Below are 23,403 nucleotides of genomic sequence, written 5' to 3'. Positions count from 1 at the left end.
AGATTACATTGTATAATATTTTTTACCTTTGGACTGTGACCTCTGTTTCCCTGCAGCATCAGAAGCCAAGGTCTAGTTTGAAGTGGGTAAGAGGGCAGAGTCTGGAGGTGTTGGGTGGCTAGATTAAATGCTTGCTGGGTATGAGTCCATTCTATAGATAAGTCAAAGAAGAAAGTAAAAATCCCCTGACATCCTCCCACTTCATTTTTAGGTGAATACCTTCCTTCCTGTGTTTCCCCCCCTAATGCATATTAAAAGATATTCTCAGTGGAGTATGAAGCACACCTTTCCCAGGTAACCTGAGAAAAACACATCACTTCTGTGGTATTTCTGCAAAAAGGCAGAACCTGGCAGAGGAAATATCGGACAAACTCAGATTGAAAACCAGTCTACAAAACCGGCCCAGACTCATCTCAAGTGTCGATGTCATAAAACACAATGAAAGACTGAGGCACTGTTCCTGACTAAAGAAGATGAAAGAAACATAATCCTGGATTGGATCCTGGATCAGAGGGGAAATTGCTATGAAGGGCATTGTTGAAGCATTTCATGAAATTTGGACCTGGCCTGAGGCCTAGATAATAGCAATGTTAAATTTTCTGAATTGATAACTATACTATGACTGTGTAATAGAATGTCTTTTTTTTTCTCCTTAGGAAATATATGTTGAAATATTTGGGGTAATGCTGCAACAGACTCTCAAATGGTTTGGGGAAAAGTGTGTGTATCTAGAGATAGAAGGTGACCAAGCAAAATGTTAACAATTGCTAACAGTTGGTGAGTCTGGGCAAAGGATATATGGGAGTTCTTTGTACTATTCTCACAGTTCTTCTGAGAATCTGAAGTTGTTTCAAAACTAAAAGTTTAAAAAAAAAACCCAGTTGAATTCAAATAAAATGTCAGTCTCTGGAAGAAAATATTTGCAAAAGACATATCTGATAAAGGACTGTTCTAAAAAAGTGTCTATTAAAAATAATTTTAAAATGTTTAGCCTCCTACCATACTCCTATGAAACGGATTAAAACAATAACATCAATACCAAGTGTTGGTGAGGGTACAGAGCAACTGGAACTCTTGTACTTTGCTAATGGGAATTAAAAATGTAACAATCACTTTGGAAAACAATTTGGCAGTGTCTTTGAAAGTTAAACATACACCTGCCACAAGACCCAACACTCCCATTCCCAGGTATTAACCCAAGACTTATGTCCACACCAAAACTTATATGTGAATGTTTTAGCAGTTTTAATTATAATTCCAGCCAAAAGACTACTCAAATGTTTTTCAACAGGTGAATGTTTGACAAACTGTGGTACATCCACTCAATGGACTCTTACTCAGTAATAAGAAGGAACCTTGATACTGTGAACAACATGGATGAATGTCAAGTGCATTTTACTAAGTGAAAGAGCCCGGACTCAAAAGTCTACGTACTGTGTGATTTCATTTATATGGCATTCTGCAAAAGGCAAAACTATGGCAGAAAAACAGATCAGTGATTGCTAAGGGCTGGGGACAGACAAAGGAGTTGACAACAGAGAGGCACAAGAGAACTTTTCAAGGCAATGGAAACATTTTGCATCTTGACTGTGGTGGTGGATACACAGCCACAGAGCTGTACCTACGGCTCTCAGCCAGACACAGCTCAGAAACCTGTGACAGGGAAGGAAGGACTGTTTGTCTTTCCTTTGCATCCTCATATTTGAATCAGGCTTAGGGTTGAGTGGGGCTCAGGGGAAGGGAAAGGAAAGTGACAGGTCTGTTTGGAACAAAATCATCGTAAACTGGCATTAGACACCTCTGGGCGGCAGATGCCCAAACTCTGGCCCTTGTCTTCATGAGGCCAACATTTTTTGGCTGTGCAGCCTTTGTGGTCTCCTCCTGCTGGTTGCTGAGCTTAGGGTACATACCCCTGGCGGACCACCTGTGCCTGCCTCCTCCACTCCAACTGAGGGGTCCTTCCGTAGGCGAAAGGCAGGCTCTTTCGGGGACAGGGATGTTTCAGGATGGCTCATGCCCAGCTACCTGGCACTGTGTCCAACCAGTCCTCTTGGAAACATTCCTTCCTTTTGCTGCCAAGCTCTGGAAGCACAGGCCGCTCTCGCAGCAGCTCTCTCCCGGCCTTGGGCTACCACCAGGGCAGCTCCCACCATCTCTTATTTTCAGATCTTTCTGTGGGGGCAGTGGGCTCAGGCTCTGTGTCCTCTAAGCTCTAGGAAAACCCCTGTCACTTGGCTTGAGCCCTGCACGGTGATGCACAGCACTTGGACATCTCTCCCCATGGAAAGCCTCGGCACCCATCCTCCTCTGCCAGGTCAGTGCCCGCATGAAACTGGAGGCAAGTGATGCAGTGAGGATGTCACAACCACTGCCAGAATCCTGCTGGGCTGTGTCTGGTGCTGCTTTTGAGGTTCTGGGGAGAGAGTAGCAATTCGGAGGCAGGAAAAGTCCCATTTAACGTCCTATTACATATAACTAATGTTGTTTTAACAAAACTGGGATCTTTCACATATTTTATAACTTGTCTTTTCACTTCATATTATGTTTTGGGCATCTTTCTATGTCAATAAATACATTTCTACATTCATATCATTTTAAATGACTGATCATATTTCTTTGTGTAGATACACTATTATTTACTATATCAAAACCCTGATACAGTTTTCAGTTGTTTCTAATTTTAGATTATTATTAATAATGCTATAATTGGGCTAATTTATGTAAAGCTGATGAAGCTTTAGCTGCAGAGCCCCTCTCTTCCTCAGGACTTATCCAAATGCCAGGAAGGGTCTAGCAAGTTTATATTCTCGATTTTGTCTTCTGTTTGTAAAAGGGGTTCTTTAAATTGTGTAAACTTCAGGGTCCAGAAAAGCTGGATGTGTTCTTAGCTATGGTAATCAGCCTCACACTCAATTTTCCTTTGGCTACATCTTTATTTCCCTAGGATAAACTCCTAAAAACAACATTGCTGGGTTAAAGCAGATGCACATTTTTAGGATTCTTGGAACATATGGCCCTCCAGTGATCTAATTTGCACCTTAACCCTGCTCTAAACGAGAATATCCAAGTCTGGGGTGGTGTCTATGGGGTTGTGTTTCTGTTATTGTTGCTCAGTTGTAGCTGCCATTAGCACCTTCTCCTAAAAACAGGGATCTTGACCTGAGGTCCATGGGACCCATGGGTAGAATTCTTGGGGTCTGTGAACTTGGATGAGAAAAAAAATTGCATCTTTATTTTCATCATTAGCCTCCAATTAAAATGTAATAGCTCTTTCCACCATGAATGTAGGCCACAAATTCCTGTGGTATTACCAGACCCTGTGACATTAGCTGTCCCATCACCAACAGAAATTGAGGGGGTTTTCATGCCTTGTTACAGCTGTTGCAGACCTCTCAAAATATTATTCATGCTCATCAGTGCTTCAAAATTACAATAGTTATCAGATCTGCCACTAGATCTCATTATTTAATGTGTTAATAAAAAAACATGTATTACCAAATCACAATTATTTTTTAAATATTTTGATAATTGCTGTCAATATAATTGTTTTCCTTTGTAATCATGTGTATTGTTTGTTTTATGAATCTGCAAACCCTATTCTGAGAAGGGGACCATAAGCTTCCTTAGACTGCTAAGGGGTCCATGGCACAATGAAGGTCAGAACACTTCATGTATGGGACTCTTAACTCACATGTTTTTGAAACTTGTGCATGATAAAGAAGGAAAGGAATTGAACTTTCATGATCCCTGCCTGAAGCCACGCCTTGTGTCAGGTTGCTGGGGCACAAAAGACAGAATGGCCCCCTGTCCTTGAGAAGCTCACAGCCTCAGTGGGAGATGCAGTTGCACATTTCCTTCCACTCACTGTCTTGTGGGAGGCCCAGGTTTTTAGATTTTCCTTGATTTTAAGAAATATCAGAAATCCAGATTTTCATATGTTCCCATATAAAACAACTCTACCAATTTTTAAATGTTGGCAACTAATCCAGATTTACACAAACCACTGTGTGGGCCAAACAAAGCATGTCTAAAGGCTAAATCTGGCCCATAGACCATCAGTTTTCAACTTTGCTCCAGGAGGAGAACAGAATTCCAGTTAGGTTGGAACAAATTCACTGTGGAACAGAGCAACAGGGATTCTGAGCTCCCCACCCACACCTCCACCCTGTTCCTATAAACCAGGGAGATGGGATTGGAGCCCTGGTCTTGGGAAGGGAGGAAATGGGAGAAGGGGCTTTTTGGTGGGTAGTGGGGGTCCCTGCAGCTTGGCCACAAGCTGGGCAAGGACAGACCTGGAGAGAAGCGGATGCTACTGTGGTAAGGGCAGCAAAGGAGCTGTGGAAACAATGAGGTCATTAAAAGATAATGTACCTAGAAACCCCAAGATCCCCTAGGAGAGAAACAAAAAACAAAAGTAAATGCAAAAACAAAGAAACACATTTTTAAAAACCAATTTGAATTAAGAAAAATTGATAAGGTTATTGGATACAAGATAAATATACAAAAGCCAATCACTCTTCTCTATTTTGACAACAAACATATAAAAACAAAAAGCACACTCTCATAAATTGCTGTGGAAATGTAAAACATTACTGTCTTTTGGAAAGGTAAACTTTATTAAAATTACACATAATATATATAATATCTATCCATTGACCAAGAATCCCATTTATAAGTGCTCATCTGACAGAAATACAAGTCCCAGAGACTATAAGCACATGAAAGAGGCTATTTTTGCAGCATGTTTATAGTTTCAAGAAAATATAACAAAGTGAAATGTTCATTAATTGGTGAATGGCTGAATAAATTATGGAATATCCACACAATGGATTATTATGTACTGTCAAAATGAATCAGAGCTATGTCATTTTGTTTGGGAGGATTTTTTGAAGTATATTGTTGAATAAAAAATCAAGACGCAGGAAATGTACATAATATAATCCTATTTCTATAAAACACTGAGACATGCATAAGTGTATTTGTAAATAATTTAAATGTCTGTCAATCATTACTTTATCATGGAGAAAACATACAAAAGGTTAGCTATGAGAATGTTAATAAGGTACCTAGAGTGAAAGAGGAGGGTTGGTACAAGCTAACATGGGTGGTGTAGGACTGGAGGAGGGAGCCAAGACCATCCTACTTCCCTACCTCGAAATTTAAAAGCAGAGGCCTTTGGAACTAGACTCTCTTACCTTGCAGCATTGCTAGGTAATGATTGTACCCTTACAATGATTGATTCCTCAGAGCCCTTCTTTTGCTATTCTTCTACAGCCATGTGACCTTTCATATTTTGCCCGCAAAATTATTTGGCCTGGCCCTGCCAAGGCAACTGCAGGCGGGACTTGAAATTCAATAAATCTAGGAGCTTTTTTCATAACTAATTTTTAAGTTGATAATTTTGTATGGCTCGAGAATGATGTTATAAATATCCAAATGGTCCTTGGCAGAAAAAAGGTTCCCCACCCTTGGTCTAGAGTGTTGTTCTTTCTCTCCCCACTCATTCTGGCAAATTCATGAGAGTGAGGGGAAAATGTTAGAAGGAATATTAATTCACTCACTCACTCAACTTAAATCCTCCTGCAGTCTTAGCTTACAGATTACATCCTCAGAAAGGACTTCCTTGAGTCCACTCGTCTCATTATGTCTCCCTACTATTTCCTCTTATGATTCTCATCATAATTTGTGTATATGTGTGTGTGTGTTTAATGTGTATTTTCCCCAATAAGCAGTGAGCACCATGAGCAGAGGGATCTTATGAGTAGAGCACCTTGCATGGTTTGTAGTAGGGGCTTAAATTTCAGTTGAATTCAGTAATTCACTTACTCTTTTTCATTGACTCACTCTTTCATTCATTCATTTATTCCCTTATTCATTCCAGAAACATGTGCTATTGGCTAATGACTTTTCCTTGGATCTGAGTCTCCTGTTTTCTAGGGTGGCTTTATCGGGGGAGGTGGGAGTGGGGACATGACTGCATAATTCCAGGAATGCATCCACAGCTTGGGAGAGCTGGGTGAGTAGGAAATTCTCCAGGGAAGGAGGGAAGATTCTAGAAGGCTGGAAGGTCAAAGCAGAAGGTGCTATAGAATCAAAGGGGACAAAGTTGAGAGTGACAGGATCGAGCTGGGCACAGACAGACTCCCCTCTGCCCCACCCAGGACCACATCTTCCCACTGTCCAACTTGCTTATGCGTTCGCTCTGTCTGGAACAGCCTCTCCCCATCTTCACAAAGCTGAAATCCTGCCCTTCTTTGCTGGGCCAGCCCAGATGTCCTAGAAGTCCACCTCACTCCTCCAGCTGGAAGGGCCACTCCCTGCTGCAAACAAATCCCCGAACACAAAATCTGGACCTCCCTCGTGGTGCTGACCGCTTCCTGCCTGCGCTGCGGTGTGGCCCCTCCCTCCACCCGACAGGCGACAGGCGGAGGCTCTGACTGTTCCCAGGGATCTCAGCAGGACCCAGCACAGAACAGATACCTGAGCCATTCTGGCTGCTGTGCATGTGAGGGACAGTGGTTTTGACTCCATTTTATGGATAGGGAACTGGAGGCACAGGCAAGTGGCTTGATTTGCCTTTGTTCCCAAAGTAAAGCCTTGGCAGAGCCTAGACTTAGGCCTGAGTTTCTGATCCCAGAGGCAGGGCTCTTTCCAGGGCAGCTTGGTGGGAGGTGGAATCAGGGTGAGTGGACTGGGAGCTGGGTCCTGAGAACCAGGAGGCCAGAGAGCTTTAGAGTTCAAACGGCCAAGTTCAGGGAAAGCACAGCTGGGGAGGAGCCAAGGTATTTATTATGCTTGGTCTCCAGCTCCAAACAGAGCTGATGGATGGAGCTGCTCCAGTTCCTATAAACAGCTCGGTCCTCCCTCCCTTTCACCCTACCCAGTTCTCAGCCACCACAGCCGCATCTGCTTCCAGTAAGAAGGGGGAGGGAAGAGAGATGACCAAGGGAAGAAAAGGAGAAGAGGAGAGTAGGGGGAGGGGGAGGAGAGATAAGACAGGGTCCTAGAGGCGAGAAGAAACTGGAGGGAAACGGAGGGAAGTGAGAAAGGATTGTTTCTTTGTGGCACCACTGGCCACTGCTGCTCTTGGGCAGCCCACACCCTGTATCCCTCTCTGTGTCCTCTGTGTCCCCTGGGTCTGCCTGAGAAGCCTGTCTGAGGGCTGGTCTTAATCTCCACAAGTTTTTAAGTCTTGCGGATCAGGGGTCATCCAGTCAGGGAACCTTTTCTGAACTCACCTTCTGCATTGGCTCATGGGTCCCGGGGACACAGAAAGGACTCCAGTAGGATCTCTCTCCAGGAGCTCCCAGGCTGGTGGCAGATCTGGCAGACGTCCCAATGCTGTGGTTTTGAGCAGGTGGAGGAAGGAAATAAGGGCATTCTCTCCAGAGGAGGTGATGCGGACCGTGGTTGAAAAAGGAGGAGTTTGGCAGGTGGGGTCAGGGCGGGTGAGACACTGCAGGTGGAGGAAGTGGGGGAGAGCCTGGGCTTGGGAGGGTCTGGAGGCAGTGCTGCCTAATGGTTGAGATCGCTGGCTCTGGAGTGGGGCCAACCTGGCTTTAAGTCTCAGCCTTGGCACTTTCCAGCTGTGGGAACTTGAGTCTCAGTTTCTCTAAAATGAGTTTGATAATAATATAAATCTTCTCAAAGATTGTTAGAATTACAGACGACAATGTTTCAAGCGCTCATAGCAAGGCCTGCACAGAAGTGCTTGGTTATTATCAGATCTGAGCGCAAGGTAGGAGGTGGTCAGAGATAGATGGGGCTAGAAGGCCTCGGGGACCTGACCTTGAAGCTGCCCAAATGCCAGGGGCACAGAACACAGACAGTGGATCCTGGGTCCTGGGGGCTGTGCCAGGACAGGGGACTGGGAAGGTGAGGCAGCTTTGGGCCATGGTGTTGCCCACCTCCCCTCCCACCTGGCTTATAAGCCTGGCTCCTGCTGGGCCTCCTGGAATGCCATAGCAGTTCACTGAGCTGAAGGAGCCTGGTGACCTGGAACCGCAGGTTGTCTGCTGCTAGGCGGGTGAGGGTCTCCCCTCTCCCTGGCCCTTGCTGGATGGACTGATGACCTAGTTGGCAGCTATGTCCACATTTGGCTGAAAACAGGAATTTCTGCCTCACTGGGGGTCTTGACCAGGTGAACAAACACCCTTGTTTGCCAGGAAGAGGGATCAGGGGCTTGATGGGCTCCTGGCTGGGTGGGAGGTCCGCAAAGTGCTGGGCTGAGTTCAGCCTTGCTAGGGCCTTCCCTTAGGCCTTCATCGAGCACCTACTGTGTGTCAGGGTGTTGATTCACATGCTCTCTAGCTGCCCAGCCCCATCCATGAAATAAGCATTTAAAGTTTTCCTCTGGAGAGTAGGCACTGGGAGCAGGAGTTGGAAGGTGAGAGGTCACAGACCAGAGAAGAGGCTGGGTGGGAGAAATCTCCAGGATGCTTGCGGGTATGGGGGTGGGGTGGAGCATCATTAAGCTGGAACTTGGGGGAGGTGAGGTTGGCACAGGCGGTGTCTGGGTGTCAGGCAGTTGAGAAGGGGAAGCAGGGCCACATGAGGTCTACTGAGAAGTGTGTGTGGGGGAGCCACTCCAAGCTTTCTAGACTCTGCCTCAAAGCCCCTTGCCTGGCCCCCACCCCAAGTAAGGTGGCTCTTGTCCCCTCTTCCAGACCTCACAGCTCACACCTTAACCTTCCCACTCCCTTCCAGAAACCAGGAGTCCTCTTCTTCTGGACCATCCTGGCTCTTCTCCCAAGGTCAACCTTGAACTGCAGCCCGGCTGCTCACTCTCAATTCTCCAGCCACTGGGAGACCTTTAGTTCTCTAGCTGGGGAGGCTTCTGGGTACCAGAGTAGCAGGGCTGAATGCCCAGAAGGGCCTGGGGCTGGACATAGAGATGTGGGCATCGTCAGAGCAATGGGGTGGCTATGGCAACAAGGGCAATGACATTCCCTGGGACAGGATCCTGGTAGTTGCCATTCAGGTGGCTTGATCAAGGCAGATGAGCACACAGTGGAGCCTGAAAAGTGACCTGAGAGGAAGGTGAAAACCCAGCATGAGTCTAGATGCCTGGAGGGTGTGCCAAGGGGAGGGTGCGGGTGATGGGGAGGATAGGGGTGAGGGGCCTCCACAGCTGAGATGTCAAGGGGGTACAGACTGAAAAGTGCACTGAGTTTGGCAAAGGACACTCTTGGTGACCTTAGCCGGGGCAGTGTGGGACTCTGGGGGGCTGAAGGCAGCCTGGGTGGGTTGAGAATGGGGGGGAAGGTGGGGAAGCTACTTTATCAAGAAGTTTCCCCATGAAGTAGGAGGAGGGGCAAGTGGTTTAAGGATCTTCTCACTATCTTAAGATGGGCATGGCTTGAGCAAAGCTGGTCTGAGAGGAAGAAGAGAGGAGGGGCTGAGGAGAGCAGAAAGTGAGGCAGCAAACGAGAGAGGAGGGGGAGAAGATCCCGAGGAAGGGGCAGAAGGGGTGAGTACAGAGAAAGGGCCAGACTGTAACTACTGAAAGCCATTTCCTCGGAGGTGGGCTGGGGAGCAGGGTTTGTTGAATGTTAAAGGATGTGATTGGGGCTGAGGCCCCGAGATCCAGAGTGGTGATGACCCAGAGCCACAATTTCCCACCTAGAGGTCCTCAACCCCCAGGGGTTTGCCATGAGGGTTCAAAGACCATAATGGGAGTAGAGGAGGGCAAGGTTTGAGTGGATGCAATGGGGCCCATTACCTAAAGCAAGAAGTAGGCTGGCAGGGTGCACTGTTCCTCCAAAATTATTTTTTAATACATTCACATGGGTTATACAAAGAGCTGGTCCCAAGACCTGGGCTATGGCCTGGTTCCTTGGAGGTGAGAGCAGCATTTGTAGTGTTTTCAAAGATCAAGCGCGGAGGGGCCCACACCTGCCCCCAAGCCTGAGAAAGAGTGTGTGCAGTGAGCACCCGTAGTCGCAATCCCAACCAGGACTGGGTCCCCTGAGCTGCCCCTCAGGCCCCCAGGCTCCCAGGGCCCCAGATGGGGCTAGCACACCAAGTTTTAGCCCTGGCTCTGCCATTGACTCCCTGAGTCTTTGACCCTCTCTGGGCCTCAGTTTTCTCATCTGTAAAATGGGGCAGAGAGAGCAGAGTTTTCACTGTCTCACACTTTACCCAGCACCGTCCAGAGCCAGACCATGGCCAAGCACAGGTGGGAGGTGAAGACAACAGCACAGAGTCCTGGGCTGGTCCCAGGGCCTCCTTTCTTCTGGGACAGCTCGTGCTTCCTTGGGTATAAGGGGCAGGGGGTTAGATCTAGAAGGGTTTTTTTACCCATTTTTCTAGTGGGAGGATCCCTGCATGATGAGAACCAGAAAGAGCATTTGGAGCCAGCGTTATCTTGTGATGTGACAGCTAAAAGAGAAGGAAACCACTCAGGTCCAATCCCTAATACCCCCCTGCACCCTCCTCCCCGAACCCCTGCTGAGGTCTGAATCTACTTTTTTCCACAGGCTCTGCCACTGACTTGTGCATCTCTGAGCAAGTCCCTTTCTCTTCCTAAGCCTCAGTTTCCCTATCTGTGCAATGAGGAGGTGGGACTCAATGGTCTCACGCTCTAGACCATGCTCATTGGAGAATGGGAATGCAAGAGAAGAGAAAAAGGAGAACCCACGCCAGTCTGCAAAGGAGGGAATGAGGGAAACTGAGGCAGAGAAGGAGAGGGCCTGTGGCTGCCTGTCTTCTCTCTGCCTGCCTGAGAGAGTGGAGGGAAAGGAGCTGGTGGGATGTACAGCACAGGATGCTCCCAGGCCCTGCTCCAGTAATGGGGGCACTTCTGTCCACCTGAGCCTGCAGCCCCGCAGTGGCAAAGCTCTGTCCCTGGAGTCAGGATGACGTGATTCGGAATCTCAGTATGTCTTTTGATCTGGGACATCCTAGAGGGAGACTTGGAGCCTCTTTTATAAAATGGGATAAAGTACCAACCTCAGAGGGTTGTCATACAGAGGCAGATGAAGGCTTGGGCTTGTTACAGCTGCCAAGCCTGGTGCAAAACAGAACCAGAGACCTAGGCTTTAATTCCTGTCTCCCAGCCAGGCTGGGGCTGGGACAGAGCAGGGAGTGCGGGCGTAGGCAGCATTTGGGCCAGTGTGTGCAACACGAGAGTGCCAGGTGGGCAAAAAGTCTGTCCAGAGCAGGAAACAGAACAGTCCAGTGCTGGCCGGAGCCCAGGGCAATAGCCTTTTAATCAGGACCTACTGGAGCCGTCACAGCCTGTCTAATAGTGCTGGATCTAAGACGTACTCATGTGACTCCAGTTCTCTTCCAGTTACAAGTCCTTCATGTTCCAGAGAAGCTGAAAGTCATTATCAGACGATGTGACAAACAGTCTGCTTGGAAAGGTCTCAGACAAATCCTCTTGGTCTTTCCCCTCCTTGGCCCTAGCCTGGCGGGGCAGGACTCTCCGCACTCAGCTTGCGCTGCCAAGCTCTGAAGCCCTGGGCTCCACACTCTGTGCGGTTGCTACCCAGCTCTGTGATGCCTCCCCATCCAGACCAGGAGATGCTTGAAGGCAGGGGTGTGTCTCTTTCACCAGTGTCACCAGTGCCCGGAGCAAGGTGTGGCACAATACAGCTGTCTGGTGAAGATTTGTTGATCTGATGGGTCATTCTCATTCTTTGTCACTCCCAGTACTGCTCAACTTCCAGCTTCCACAGCTGGACCACATGTGCGGCCGGGGAAGTGCGTCGCCTACTGATGCAGCAGGATGAAGGGAAGGGAGCCCTGGGCTGGGATTTAGAGACCAGGGTTCTGGGACCCTGGCTCACTGTGTGACCTTGAGTGAGACCTAACCCTCCTCTGTGCCTCCGGCTCCCTCACTTTCCTGGAAGAGTGGCCTGGCTGAGCTGTTCTGCAGTCTGGATTCTCTAGGCTTTGTACTGCTGGTTGAACTTCTGCTGGCGGACACAGCAACAGGTGGCCAGCATGGTGAGGACAACGGCAGAGACAAGTGTGAAGGTGAGGATGATGATGAGGTTGACATTCTTGAGCCCCCCCTTCTCACAGTCCTCGGGACGCACATGGCTAAGGAACACCTCCTCCTGGGAGCTGAAGCGGCAGATCAGGTCCTGGGTGGCATCCACGTCCACACGGCCCTGGTGCAGCTGGGCCGCCAGCCAGCCATTGCCACAGCAGCTGAGTGGATTCCCCTGCAGGTAGAGGCGCCGGAGGCTGGTCTCCAGGCCACCCATGGCACTGCTTGGCAGCAGGCTGAAGCTGTTGTTCCTCAGGTCCAGCACCTCCAGAGACACGGCCTGCGTCCAGGCCGGCAGGCGGCTTAGGCGGTTCTCGGCGAGATTGAGATGCTTGAGGCAGCTGAAGCAAGGCAAGTCCACCTGCAGGACCTCCAGCCCGTTGCCCTGCAGGGCCAGGACCTCCAAGGAGGCCTCCAGGCCCGCCAAGGCCCCTGTAGCCACATCCAGCCCAGGATTAGAAGAGAGATCCAGCTCGGTAAGCGGTGTATGGAGGAAGGCACCTGCCCTGAGCATCTCCATCTCATTGTCCACCAAGTTTAGAATGCGGAGGGAGGAGATGCCAGAGAAGTCCACACAGCCTGAGGGTCCAGGCCCCCCTGGCCCCCCACAGGGGATGACACGGTTCCCCTGTAGGTTGAGCCTCTGCAAGCTAGCCAGGCCAGCAAAGGTGTATGGGGGCAAGTCCCGCAGGGCATTGTGCTGTAGGAGCAGCGTCCGTAGATTGCCCAGGGCTCTGGTGCCCAGCTCCAGTGTCTCCAGCGCATTGTGGCTGATGTCCAGGAGCACCAGGCAGGGCAGGGAGCCTGCACGCCGAGCTTCAAAGGCCCGCAAGCAGTTTCGGCTGAGGCTCAGGGAACGCAGGGAGGTCAGATGCTCAAGAAAGCCCTCGGGGACAAGTTCAATCTCATTGTAGCTCAAATCCAGATTCAAGAGCTGGGAGAGGGGGTGGGTGCTGGCATTCCGGCTAGGGTTCGAGAGGGGTGAGGCTGACCAGCCCTCAGAAGGTGCATGGATGGCCTTGTCACCCTGGGATGGCCCCGCAGGGAGACGGATGAGGTTGTTGGACACATTCAGGTAGATGAGTCTGGGGAGTGCGGCCAAATCAGGGAAGTGGAGCAGTTTGTTCTCCCGCAGGTCGAGCCAGGTGAGCTGGTACCTGGCCTGGGGCTCTGGGGCCATCTGAAAGGCCTCGATACTGTTGCAGCTCAGGTCCAGCACCTGCAGCTGCTGGAGGCTGAAGTCGGAGATGCAGGTGAGGGAGTTCCTGGAGAGGTTGAGGTGGGTCAGGTGGGGCATGGCCTCGAAAGTGCCATCCTCAATGTCCATCAGCACGTTGCTATGTAGGTCCAGGTGCTCAAGTGCAGGTGTGCCCCAGAAGGTCTGGCGGGCAAGGCGAGTCAGGCTGTTCTCTGCCAGTGTGAGGATGCGCAGGACTGGCGCCTCCCCCAGCAGCTGCTCCACCAGGCCACTGTACAGGCTGTTCCCAGACAGGTCCAGGAACTTCACGTGCAGCAGGGGGCCCAGGCCACCAGTGCTCAGTGCTAGGCGGTTGTGGGCCAGGTTGAGGTGCTGCAGGTGGGGCAGGGCCTGGAAGACACCTGGCTGGAGGAAGCTGATCTCATTGGAGCTCAGGTCTAGGTGACTAAGTGCTGTGTAGGAGCCCAGAGGGGAGGCCAGGATGCTCTGTAGCTGGTTTCCAGACAGGTTGAGGGCCTTGATGTCCTGCGGGAGTACCGAGGGGACCTGGAGTAGGCCAAGGCACTGGCATAAGGCCTCTTTGTTCACCTGGGGAGGGGGAAGCAGGGAGAGCAGCAGCATTAGTGGGTACGGTAGGTGCTAGAATCAGACACATGCCTCTAGGAAGGATGACTTGAGCTCCCACCAGGCCTGGCTTCTCCCAGGACCTTCCAGGATGTTCCATATTCCTCCATCCCAGCCTAATCACCCCATGTCTGGATGACCCTCATCCTGCTCTCTGCCCCTGTTCCTGGCACCCAGTACAGCACTGGCATCAGAGAGGGGCTCAAGGAAGCTTTGATCGGTAGACAGACAGAGAGGTGACAGAAGGTTAGAAGGACAAATGAACAAACAAAAAAAAACCCTGTACTGATTATTAACCTGTTTTACAGGAAACTGAGCCACAGGTCATCTAGAGTGACCCAGAGACCGTAAGGAACAGAGCAGAGCTGGGAGCCAAGCCTCTTGGTTCCACATCCTGGGCTCCTTCTATGGTCCTGGGTAGTTACATTGACTCAGCTGGCACACTAGATTAACCCACTTTGGAGGGATTGTTTCCAGAAGGGAAAAATGTAGTTTGCCTTCTTGTTATCAGCTTTAGCTTCTCACTCTCAGGTCTCATTCAAGCCCTCCTCCCATGGGGCACAGCTCTGGGGACCAGAGCCTGCTTCCTCAGTGACACTCCCCAGGAGCATCCTCCTTTCTGCTGCTGCTACCCACTCCCACCCTGTCAGTGGCTTCACTTCCCATGGCCAGGTCCCGATTTGCCTCTGGAGATGGGGTAAGGGTAAGGGACAGGGGGAAAGATGGCCAGGGTCCCAACCCATGTTCTTTGATGACAACACAATGATTTTACTGTGTGAGACCCATCGAGTCACATTAACACTGGTTTCTTATCCAGAAAGCAACTCATCCTTCTCCAGCACCCACTCAGCATTTTAGATTTTGTTTAGCATTTTCAGACCCATAGTCTCATTGGATCTTCACAATAGCCTGCGCATCAGTATTATCACCGCTATTTAAGAAACCCAAGCCAAGAGACGGTAAGGGAGGTTCCAAGATCACCCAGCTGGTGAGGAACAGAATTGGGTTTTGAGCCCAGATATTTTAACAACCAAAGGCCCCACTTTTGTCCTTATAGCCCATGTGCCTTCTGGGGCCAGAATTCTTTCCATGTAAATGCAGCCTTCCTTTCATCTTTTCTAGCATATGAGAAACCCCAGCTTTTCTCAGCTGGTCTGACTTCTACTACCACCCAGCTCAGGCCCACTCCTGCCCCAGCTTCGGTCTTCACTGACCCCTTCTCACCCATCCACCAACCAAATGCCTGGTATCTGCTCACAAATTCCACTCTGACAGTGCTGCCCTCTGCTTAAACCCTTCCAGGGCAGACTCCAGGTCTCTCAGCAGGGTTCAAGGCTATTTGTGGCCCCTAACGAACTGTCCCCTCTCCTCCCAACCCATTCCAGCCCAGCCCACAGAGTGACCATATCTGACTAACGCCCATTGTGCCCTTCCAGCCCCAGCTCTGGGCTTCCTCCTTGCTGTTCCCAGTGCTGGTTATGCCCTTCCCAACAAGATCTGCATGGTAAAATCTGCATGCTGAGCTCCAGGGTCTCCTCTACCAGGAAGACTTCCCTGACTGCTGGCCAGGCTGGGGCCTCCTGTGGGCTCTCACAGCCTCTGCGCTTATTCTGTCATAGCTTTGGCCCCTGAATTGTGGCTGTCTATATGGGGACCTGCTAGACAGTGAGCTCAAAGCAAACAGGGACTGGTTTGATGGATATGGATGCCTTGCATCTGGCCCACAGAAGGTTCTCACTAAATTTTTTAATGAATGGAAGAGTCACAGACATCATTGGCTTAGTAAAGGACTGAGGAATTGACTCAGTCACCTTTCTAAAAGGAAAGGGAAGTGATGATCCATATATTCACACTAAAGTCAAATACTGTTAGAGAAAAAAGGGTCCAGTGCACCCAATTCCCAGATGGGGAGACTAAGCTTGAAGATGGCAGTGACTTGCACGAGGTCATGGTGAATCAGTGGCTAAGCCAGCAGGGCAGGAACACCAGCCTGGGGGTTCCCTGCCTGGCCCAGTTGTCGGCTTCCTCTTGAGAGCTCCAAGGTAAGGAGAGGGGAGGAATGGACTGCCCTCCATCAGGCACAGTAACTGGCCTACTTAAAGGCCCAGAGACACCCCTGAAATTGGGCACCTATATAAACCAGAAACCTACCCTGGCCACCTTGCCAGTCCTGCCTGGCTCCTTGCCCCTTTCTCTCTCCTAACCTCTTGGCCAGCTGGAGCCACCAGGCATGGCCTCCTCAGCCTGTCCTCAGCTCCTGGACCATCCAGATTAAAGAAGGAACAGCAAAAGGAACATAAACACAATGACTGTCACTAACTGTGGAGCACCAGCTGTGTGCCGGGCTTGTGCCGAACGCAGAGATCCCTTGACTCATTCAATCTTCTGAGGCACATTTACCCCATTGTACCCTCTAAGGAAACTGAGGCTTGGGGGAGAGGAGTAGCTGCCCCAAATCAGATAGTCAGAGGCTCAAAACTACCATTGCAAGTTTTTTTTCCTATTGGTGCCAGCCACGTTTGATCAGTGGGCCCTCAGCTGTAAGGTTGAGACCTACAGCAGAGTAAATAACACCAGCCACCACTTTCTGAGCATTTACTGTGTGGGGGGCACTGTCCTGTGAGTCACATGCTATCCTATAGGTGAGCCCATACCCTGTCTCGTCTCTGGATACTCAAAGGCTCCCTGGGCCACCAGCCCCTCAGAGTTGAGTCAGGGCACAAGTCTGGCCAAGCCCAGAGCCTAAGACTTGCTTTCTGCCCAGGTGCTCAGGACCCCTGTCCGAGGCCCAGAGGAGGCTGCTGGTAGGCAGAGCTGCACTGGGCTGCCCAGTTCTGCAGTTCAGTCCAGGAAGGAGCTCGAAGGCCAGGGCAACTCTCAGCACTCCTCTTCCAGGGCGCTCACCACTGCCTGAGCTCTGAGCCCCCAGCATGACTGACTTACTCGGGAAAGAGTCTTGGGGGAGTCAGCCCTTAGTTAAGTTCAGAGCTTCCCTTGACAACCCTCTACCCACTCTCTCTGGGATGCCAGGATGCCATTGCCCAACTTTTTATTTTTATTTTTTAGGAGGGCAGACGACTTGCCACCCAACTTCATTTTACCACCTGCACAGAGAAAGGAAACAGGGCAGTAAGAGTTACTATAAGCCCTGGAAAGCTGGGTTCGAATACTGCTCTGTTACTTCCTATCTGTACAACCCTGGTGAGTCACATCTCTTCTCTCAGCCTCAGTTTCCTCAGCTGACGAGAGGAGCCTGGGCAGGAGGAAAGGAGAGAAAGCCCCCAGCATGGTGCAGGCACCTTGCCAGCCCCCACCATGTGGCAATATATATATTTTTTACTATTTTAAAAATCATCGTAACTCCTTTTCTATGGTAGTCCAGAAAGTACTTTGCTGCCTATTATCTCATCTGTCCCGGACCCAAAACTCACCCAGTTCCCCTTCCCGTTGAGTGCCCAGGCCCCTCCCTTTGCTGAGCCTATCTCCCCAGGTAGAGTGTGGGGCTGCATTTGGTGACACCTGAGGCTTTTTCTGCCTATTATTCTGGGCTTTGGGAATCTCAGAAGGGCTCTAAAGAACAAGAAGTGAGGTGACAACAGCAGGACACTGAAACCTCAGGGAAGGGCCGCCGGGCCTGGCTGCCAGCATATCTACCCTCCAGAAGCAGCGGCCCATTTTGTGTCATAAACTTCCAGTCCCAGGTCCAAGTGGGGCTGCTAGAGGGCCTGTCCCTTCCCCAGCACAAGCTCCTGCCTTGACCTCAGTGACCGCTCAGCCTTACAAGTGGTCCTAGGTAAGTGGTTTTCCCTGTACCCCACAGGGTGACAGTAACTTCAGGGCTAGTCTCCTCGGCTCGGGGCAGGAAAAAGGAACAAAGTGAACCAAACCTGGTCCCTGCCCTCAAGAAGTTCTTGACCTGGCTGGTGAGACAGGCTTGGGCTCATTTGTCAATGACACCATGTGCTCAATACTGAGATAGAGGAAAGCTTGGGGCTGGGGAAGCCCAGAAAAGCAGCAAATAGAACCAAGTCAGCATGGGAGGGATCAGAAGAGGCTTCCTGAAGGAGGAACCGTTTGACCTGAGCAGTAGTGAGAGACTTCACAGTAGGGATGTGGCAGATGGCCCAAGTCAAGGAGCCCAGTTAGGAAAGGGCATCTGTCCCCAGGAGGGACCCATTACAGAAGAGCCCTTCCCAGCTAACCCACTCCAAATTCTGCATTACCCAGCTAGACTCACTGCCCTCTGGGGGCACCTTGAGGGAACAGAGTCCACTATTGGCCCCAGTAGTCAAGCCTCAGCTTCCAACTCTGTAAAATGGGAATAGTGGTACTTACCTGGCAGGATTCATAGTAAATAAGGTATTTAAACATTCTAGCAGGTGCTAATCAAATGCAAGGTTTGAATGCATTAAATGCATTCCCTTTCTTCTTCTGACTCCTCTAACTTCTGGCTTCTAGGGCTGGGACAGTAGAATACCCTAGGGCGGGGGTGGGGGGAGCCTACCCTGCCTGGGCAGGGCTTCTTACCATCTTACAGGGCACCTTGTCTCGGTGTTGGAAGGTAGCCAGGCCCAAGGTCAGCACGGCCAGGAGCAGCAGGATCTGGTGGCTCATGGCTCTGCGTAGGGCAGGGAGGAAAGGGGAACACTGTGAAACCTCAGACTCCTTCTCACTTCCAGCCTTCACCCTCCCATCCTCAGGGAACCCCAGACCACAGCTGTATCTGAAATGAAGGTGTAGCCCACCATAAAGGGCCTCCAATGCCAAGCCAAGGAGCTAGGCCATTCCCCCAGCAAGTTTTTAAGCAGTGGGTGACATGGTCAGATTTGGGTTTCAGAATACCCCACCTGGTGGAAGACAGTCTGGAAGTGGTGAGCAGGAGGCAGAGGGACCTTAAGGACTGCCCGGGGTCAACCTCAGGGCTGGGGGGAGGTGAGGAGCTGGGCCTCTGACTCCATTTCTACCCAGGCCACAAGCAGGTCACCCCATCCTACCTCCTCAGACCCCAAACAGGATCGATATCTCTCTCTCTCTCTCTCTCTCTCTCTCTCTCTCTCTCTCACACACACACACACACACACACACACACACACACACACACACTCTTATTTTGCCCTTTTTCTTTTGATTTTCTGCTTCTCCAGCAGTGCCATTGTTTGAAGGCTGGCCTGGAGCCTTGACAGGAAGCCCCACCAGGAGGCCTGCCCTGCCCCCAGCACCGTGGCCGTGAACTTCCCCAGGAGCAGGCTTCAAGGCCCTTTACTTTCACCGAAGCCACCACCAGTGCCAGGGTAGCGGGACACCCGCAGCCTGCTGGACCTGCCCTTCTCCCTGTGAACAGCCAGGGTGAGGTGGAGGTGGCGCATAGGGGCCCTAAGCACAGTGGATGGAATCTCAGTGCTGCTAGGGGCTCGCTCACTGACGACCTAGGTCAGGTGCTAGGAATACACAGGTCAATCTATCAATTTCATTCATTCATTCACACTTTTACTAAATGCCTCCTCACATCTAGCTCTGTGCTGGGAATTGGGGACAGAAATAAATGCACAGAAGTGACCATAATACATACAGAGCATTAAGATTGAGGGACACATAAAGCCCTCCAAGAGCACTGGACTCAGTCACCCATATCCGACTTTTCCCTCTGACTCCTCCACTAACCTGCTGTGTAACCTTTTGCAAATCACTTCACTTCTCTCAGTTTCCTTTTCTGGGGTTAATGCTGACTTCACCAAGTTTTGTTAAAGCAAATAGATATATTCTATGAAAGTGACAGGGAGCCTTTATTATGCACCAGGCACTCTTTTCCACACTTTACATATATTAACTCATTTAATCTTCACAATAATTCAGTGACTTGGCTCCATTCCCATTTTATAGACAGGAAAACTGAGTCTTAGAAAGTTTAAGTAACACATTCAAAGTCTCACAGCCAACAAGTCTGGCTCCTATGTCTGTGCTCTTAACTTCTACACTATAAGGTCTCCCACAGGGCTCAATAAATGAACGCTGAGTTGTAACTCTGAGGGTGCTTTAGAAGAAGAGGCATTTGTAGGACATTTGAGGGCTGGGTCTTTACTACTGCAACCCATTAGCATCCTTATAATGAATTTTAAATGAAGGTGGCTGCTCTGAGTTCCTTTATTGTTCAAAGGTGGTCTTTTGAGCCTGTTCCCTGGCTTCCCCTAGGCATGGGCCACTACCCCCACAAATGCTCTCTCTTCTCACCTGCATTACAGGTCACACTTTTACAGGAAATTTTGTTCTGCTTAAAAAGCAGAACATCACCACCCATCCGAAAGCTGGTATCTGCAGAATTAAATGGAAACCCCTCACGGGGCCTTCGAGGCCCTTGGGGAGTGTGCTGTGCTGGCCAGCTCTTCTCTCCAACTTCATTTCTCACTGTGTCCTCTCCCACTCTGGGTTCTGGAAGCCTCCTATTTCATTCAGTTCTCAGAGCCCCTTTTCACTGCTCCAAACTTTTACTTCCTCCCTCTCTTGTGCTGAATACCTCCTCATCCTTTGGGTCTCAGCTTAGATGTCACCTCCTCCAAGGAGCCTTCTCTGGTTCCCCAAGTCTGGGCTATGTGTTGGTTCTTCCTCCAGGTTCCCCCAGCCCCTTGAGCTTCTGAGCACTCTATGATTTATCCCCACACACTCCTTTGGGAAGTGCTCCTAGAGCAGAGGGGGCTTGCTCTCCTCTGAGATTCATCTCAAACCACTGGGCAGACCAGTGAAGACACTGAGAATTGACATGAGGAGTCTCAGTAACATGGTGACACTGGTGAGAGCAGTTGCTCTCCTTGACTGTCCCTTCATCTCCCTGCCACACTCCTTCTCCCTGTCAGCAGAAGGGAGTAGGAAGCCTGTTTTCCCTGAGAAACAACCCCCAGATCTGCCCACCTCCCTCCTCCATCGTTGCCAGACAGAGACACCACCATGACCCTGGGCCTCCACTACTGCAACAAACTTGCTTCCACCCTGACCCCTTTCAGTCTGTCCTACACATAGCTGCCAGAGACGTGTCATTAAATCATAGATCAGATCATGAACCTCACTGCCTAAAAACCCCCAATATAATCCAGGGTTTACACCTCTCCTCTCTGACTCCATCTACCGTATGCCCTTCCCTCACCAAATTCTAGCATTTGCTATTCCTGAAACACAGCAAGTGCATTCCTGTCTCAGGACCTTTGCCCTACTGCTCCCTCCACCTGGAATTCTCTTTCCTAGATCCTCACATATTTTATTATTTTTATCGCATTGATCATTTCCTGATAATTAATTTTTTATTCTATGAAAACAGGAATCTATTAAGTGGTGCTCACCAAAGATCTATTGAACAAATGGCAGAGGGAGGGGCAAAAACTCTACTGAAATGGGCTGAGGAGTAAGTGTGAGGTGAGGACAAGCAAGGGCCTGGCTTAGTTCAGAACTGGAAGATATTGCTGCTCAAAGGGGCCCTCATTTTCCCCTCCTCTGCCTGTGAAATCCCGCTCTACCCCCAAGCTGGGCATCAGAGCATCCAGCAGGGACCTGCACCAATGGAACTCCAGCCTGGCATCTGACAGAAGGGGGCCCCTCAGCTGTGGGCATCTATCAGCAGTGCCTGAAACAGAGAGTAGAATTTGAGGGCAACTCACTTTCAACAGGGAGGACTGGGGTCACTTAGACCCAGGCTCCCCAGCCTGTTCCCTGGGGCAAGTCCCTTAACCCTTTAGTGCCTCAGTGTCCCATCGTAGGGTAAGTAGCCTGGTTCCTGTTTACCCCTGGCTACCGCAGCCATTATAATGATCAAGCTGAGAATGCCTGTGAAGGTGCCCTGGACGCGTATTGTCTTTTTAGTTGTGACAATGACCCACAGAGCTGAACAGCCCAGGCAAGGTATGCTGAGACTGAAGACCTCAGACCTGCAGACTAGAGGCCTAGGCAAGAGGAGGCAAGAGATACCTTAGGGCTCTGACTGGGAGGAAGTGTCAAAGAATATCTGTGTGTGTGTGTGTGTGTGTGTGTGTGTGTGTGAGAGAGAGAGAGAGAGAGAGAGAGAGAGAGAGAGAGGAGACAAAGAAAGAGAGAGAGAGAGAGAATGAATGAGGTAGGGCAATACCTACTATAATAAATTAGCCCATCCTTACTATTTAAGGATGTTAGACACTCTTCTAAGTACTTGACCTATATTATCTCACTTAATTCTCACAACAAACCAATAATTTCCATCTTATAGATGAGAAAACTGAGGCTCAGAAAGATGGAATGATTTACCCCATAGTTACCCAGACTGTAAGTATTTTGGGATTTTGCCCAGGTCTACATGACCCAAATGCTGTTTTCTCCAGCAGGGGCTGAGCTGCCTGCCCCCTTTAGAACAGTCTTCAATTTGCCCATGAGGAAAACAAGGCTCAGAGAGGTGACTTACCTAAGGTCACACAGTCAGTTAGTAAAGTCAGAAAAGAATGCAGTCTGTCTGCCTTCAAAGCAAATGTTTCCACTGCACCAGGCTAAGCTCTCCTTCTCTGACTCCCTCTAATCTCCCCGACCCCCAATATCCACAAGTTGACAGGCTCACAGTGCTCGACCTGGTGTGCTCCTCTCTCCTCTCAGCTGGATCACTGGCAGAGCCGGGTCCTAGGAGAGCTGCTGTGGATGTCCTTACCCAGCAGTGAATCACTAAGGGCAGACATGTGCATCCCACCCAGGAATTAGACCTTAACCCAAAGGAATGCGGCTGTGATGAGAGAATTTCAGGCAGCTCCGGGTAGGGGTGGGAGTCCCTCACATCTTACCACCCATGAAGAAGGCTGACTTCAGAGACCCTTGGAGAGAGGTGAGTGCCCAAGCCCCACCTCGAGTGGGCAGGCTATCTGGTACAGCGGGATGGGATGCCTCACGCCCAGCGGGGTCACAGGATGGTAGGAGACCTGGATTCATATCCTGCTCTGATCTTGACCCTACGTTCCCACCAAGTGCTGGCCTTTCTGCCCTTGTTTTCCCATCTGTCAAATGGGAACGCCAGTCCAGCCTTTCGAGGGAAAGATCCTTCTAGACAGCAGTCTGGGAGACTTCTGGGGCCGAGGGAGGGTCAACCCTGGCTCCATGTGCGAGGTGGGAGGCGGCGGCTAGAGGGGGGTTTGGGGGGTGGGTATCGGCGTCCTGATGGACTGGCCCCCGCCCAGCTCCACGCCCCTGGTTCTAGAGGGAGCGGGCGGCCGGTTCCCCAGGGGGCCGTCCAGCCTCGCTCCCGGGTGTCTCCTACCTGGCTTCAGCGCGGCCGCCGCTCCTCTCCCGCGCAGCCCCGGCACATTTTGCGCAAACCGGTCCCCCGGCCCCACCCCGCGCCAGACTCCAGGGTCACGGCCCGAGGAGGCGCGCGGCAGCTCCACTGCCCCACGGGAGCCCGACCCGCGAGGGGGCGTCTCGGGCTCTAATTTAAATACCTCTCCCTCCCCACCACGCCTCCCTCGGCCAAGCCGCGGGGTCCTAGCGCCCGGCCGACCTTCCCCAGCCAGACGTGGTTTATCCAGAACTCACGAGGGAGTGAAGCATCTTCTTTACGCCGAGACCCCGGCTGAGAAGCGGCGGGTTG

General features: G+C 50.6%; 1 protein-coding gene across 3 annotated transcripts; it reads right to left on the bottom strand.

Annotated features, from left to right (window-relative positions):
• Nucleotides 1-9,754: 9,754 nt before the first annotated feature.
• On the bottom strand, nucleotides 9,755-23,403 carry LRRC32 (leucine rich repeat containing 32). Of its 3 annotated transcripts, none has more exons than XM_081152935.1 (3): nucleotides 23,349-23,403; nucleotides 18,348-18,438; nucleotides 9,755-13,784 (listed from the first exon to the last, which is right to left on the bottom strand). In XM_081152935.1, the coding sequence occupies exons 2-3, from the start codon at nucleotides 18,432-18,434 to the stop codon at nucleotides 11,892-11,894; spliced, it is 1,980 nt and encodes a 659-aa protein (XP_081009061.1). In that variant the 5' UTR covers nucleotides 18,435-18,438; nucleotides 23,349-23,403; the 3' UTR covers nucleotides 9,755-11,891. The 3 variants fall into 3 exon arrangements, with proteins under 3 accessions (XP_081009061.1, XP_081009059.1, XP_081009060.1); XM_081152933.1 differs by lacking the exon at nucleotides 23,349-23,403 and adding an exon at nucleotides 23,074-23,223; XM_081152934.1 differs by lacking the exon at nucleotides 23,349-23,403 and adding an exon at nucleotides 18,668-18,740.

Source organism: Miniopterus schreibersii, assembly GCF_964146895.1.
Source record: "Miniopterus schreibersii genome assembly, chromosome: 12".
NCBI classification, from domain to species: Eukaryota; Metazoa; Chordata; class Mammalia; order Chiroptera; family Miniopteridae; genus Miniopterus; species Miniopterus schreibersii.
This window is presented reverse-complemented; position numbering and strand designations above follow the sequence as displayed.

What these genes read in the sequence shown, in the direction of transcription:
- LRRC32 (XM_081152935.1), bottom strand. Translation starts at nt 18,434, where the DNA reads ATGAGCCACCAGATCCTGCTGCTCCTGGCCGTGCTGACCTTGGGCCTG. An exon ending in ACAAGGTGCCCTGTAAGATG is followed by an intron (nt 13,785 to 18,347) that starts GTAAGAAGCCCT and finishes CCCCCTCCCCAG; the next exon opens with GTGAACAAAGAGGCCTTATG.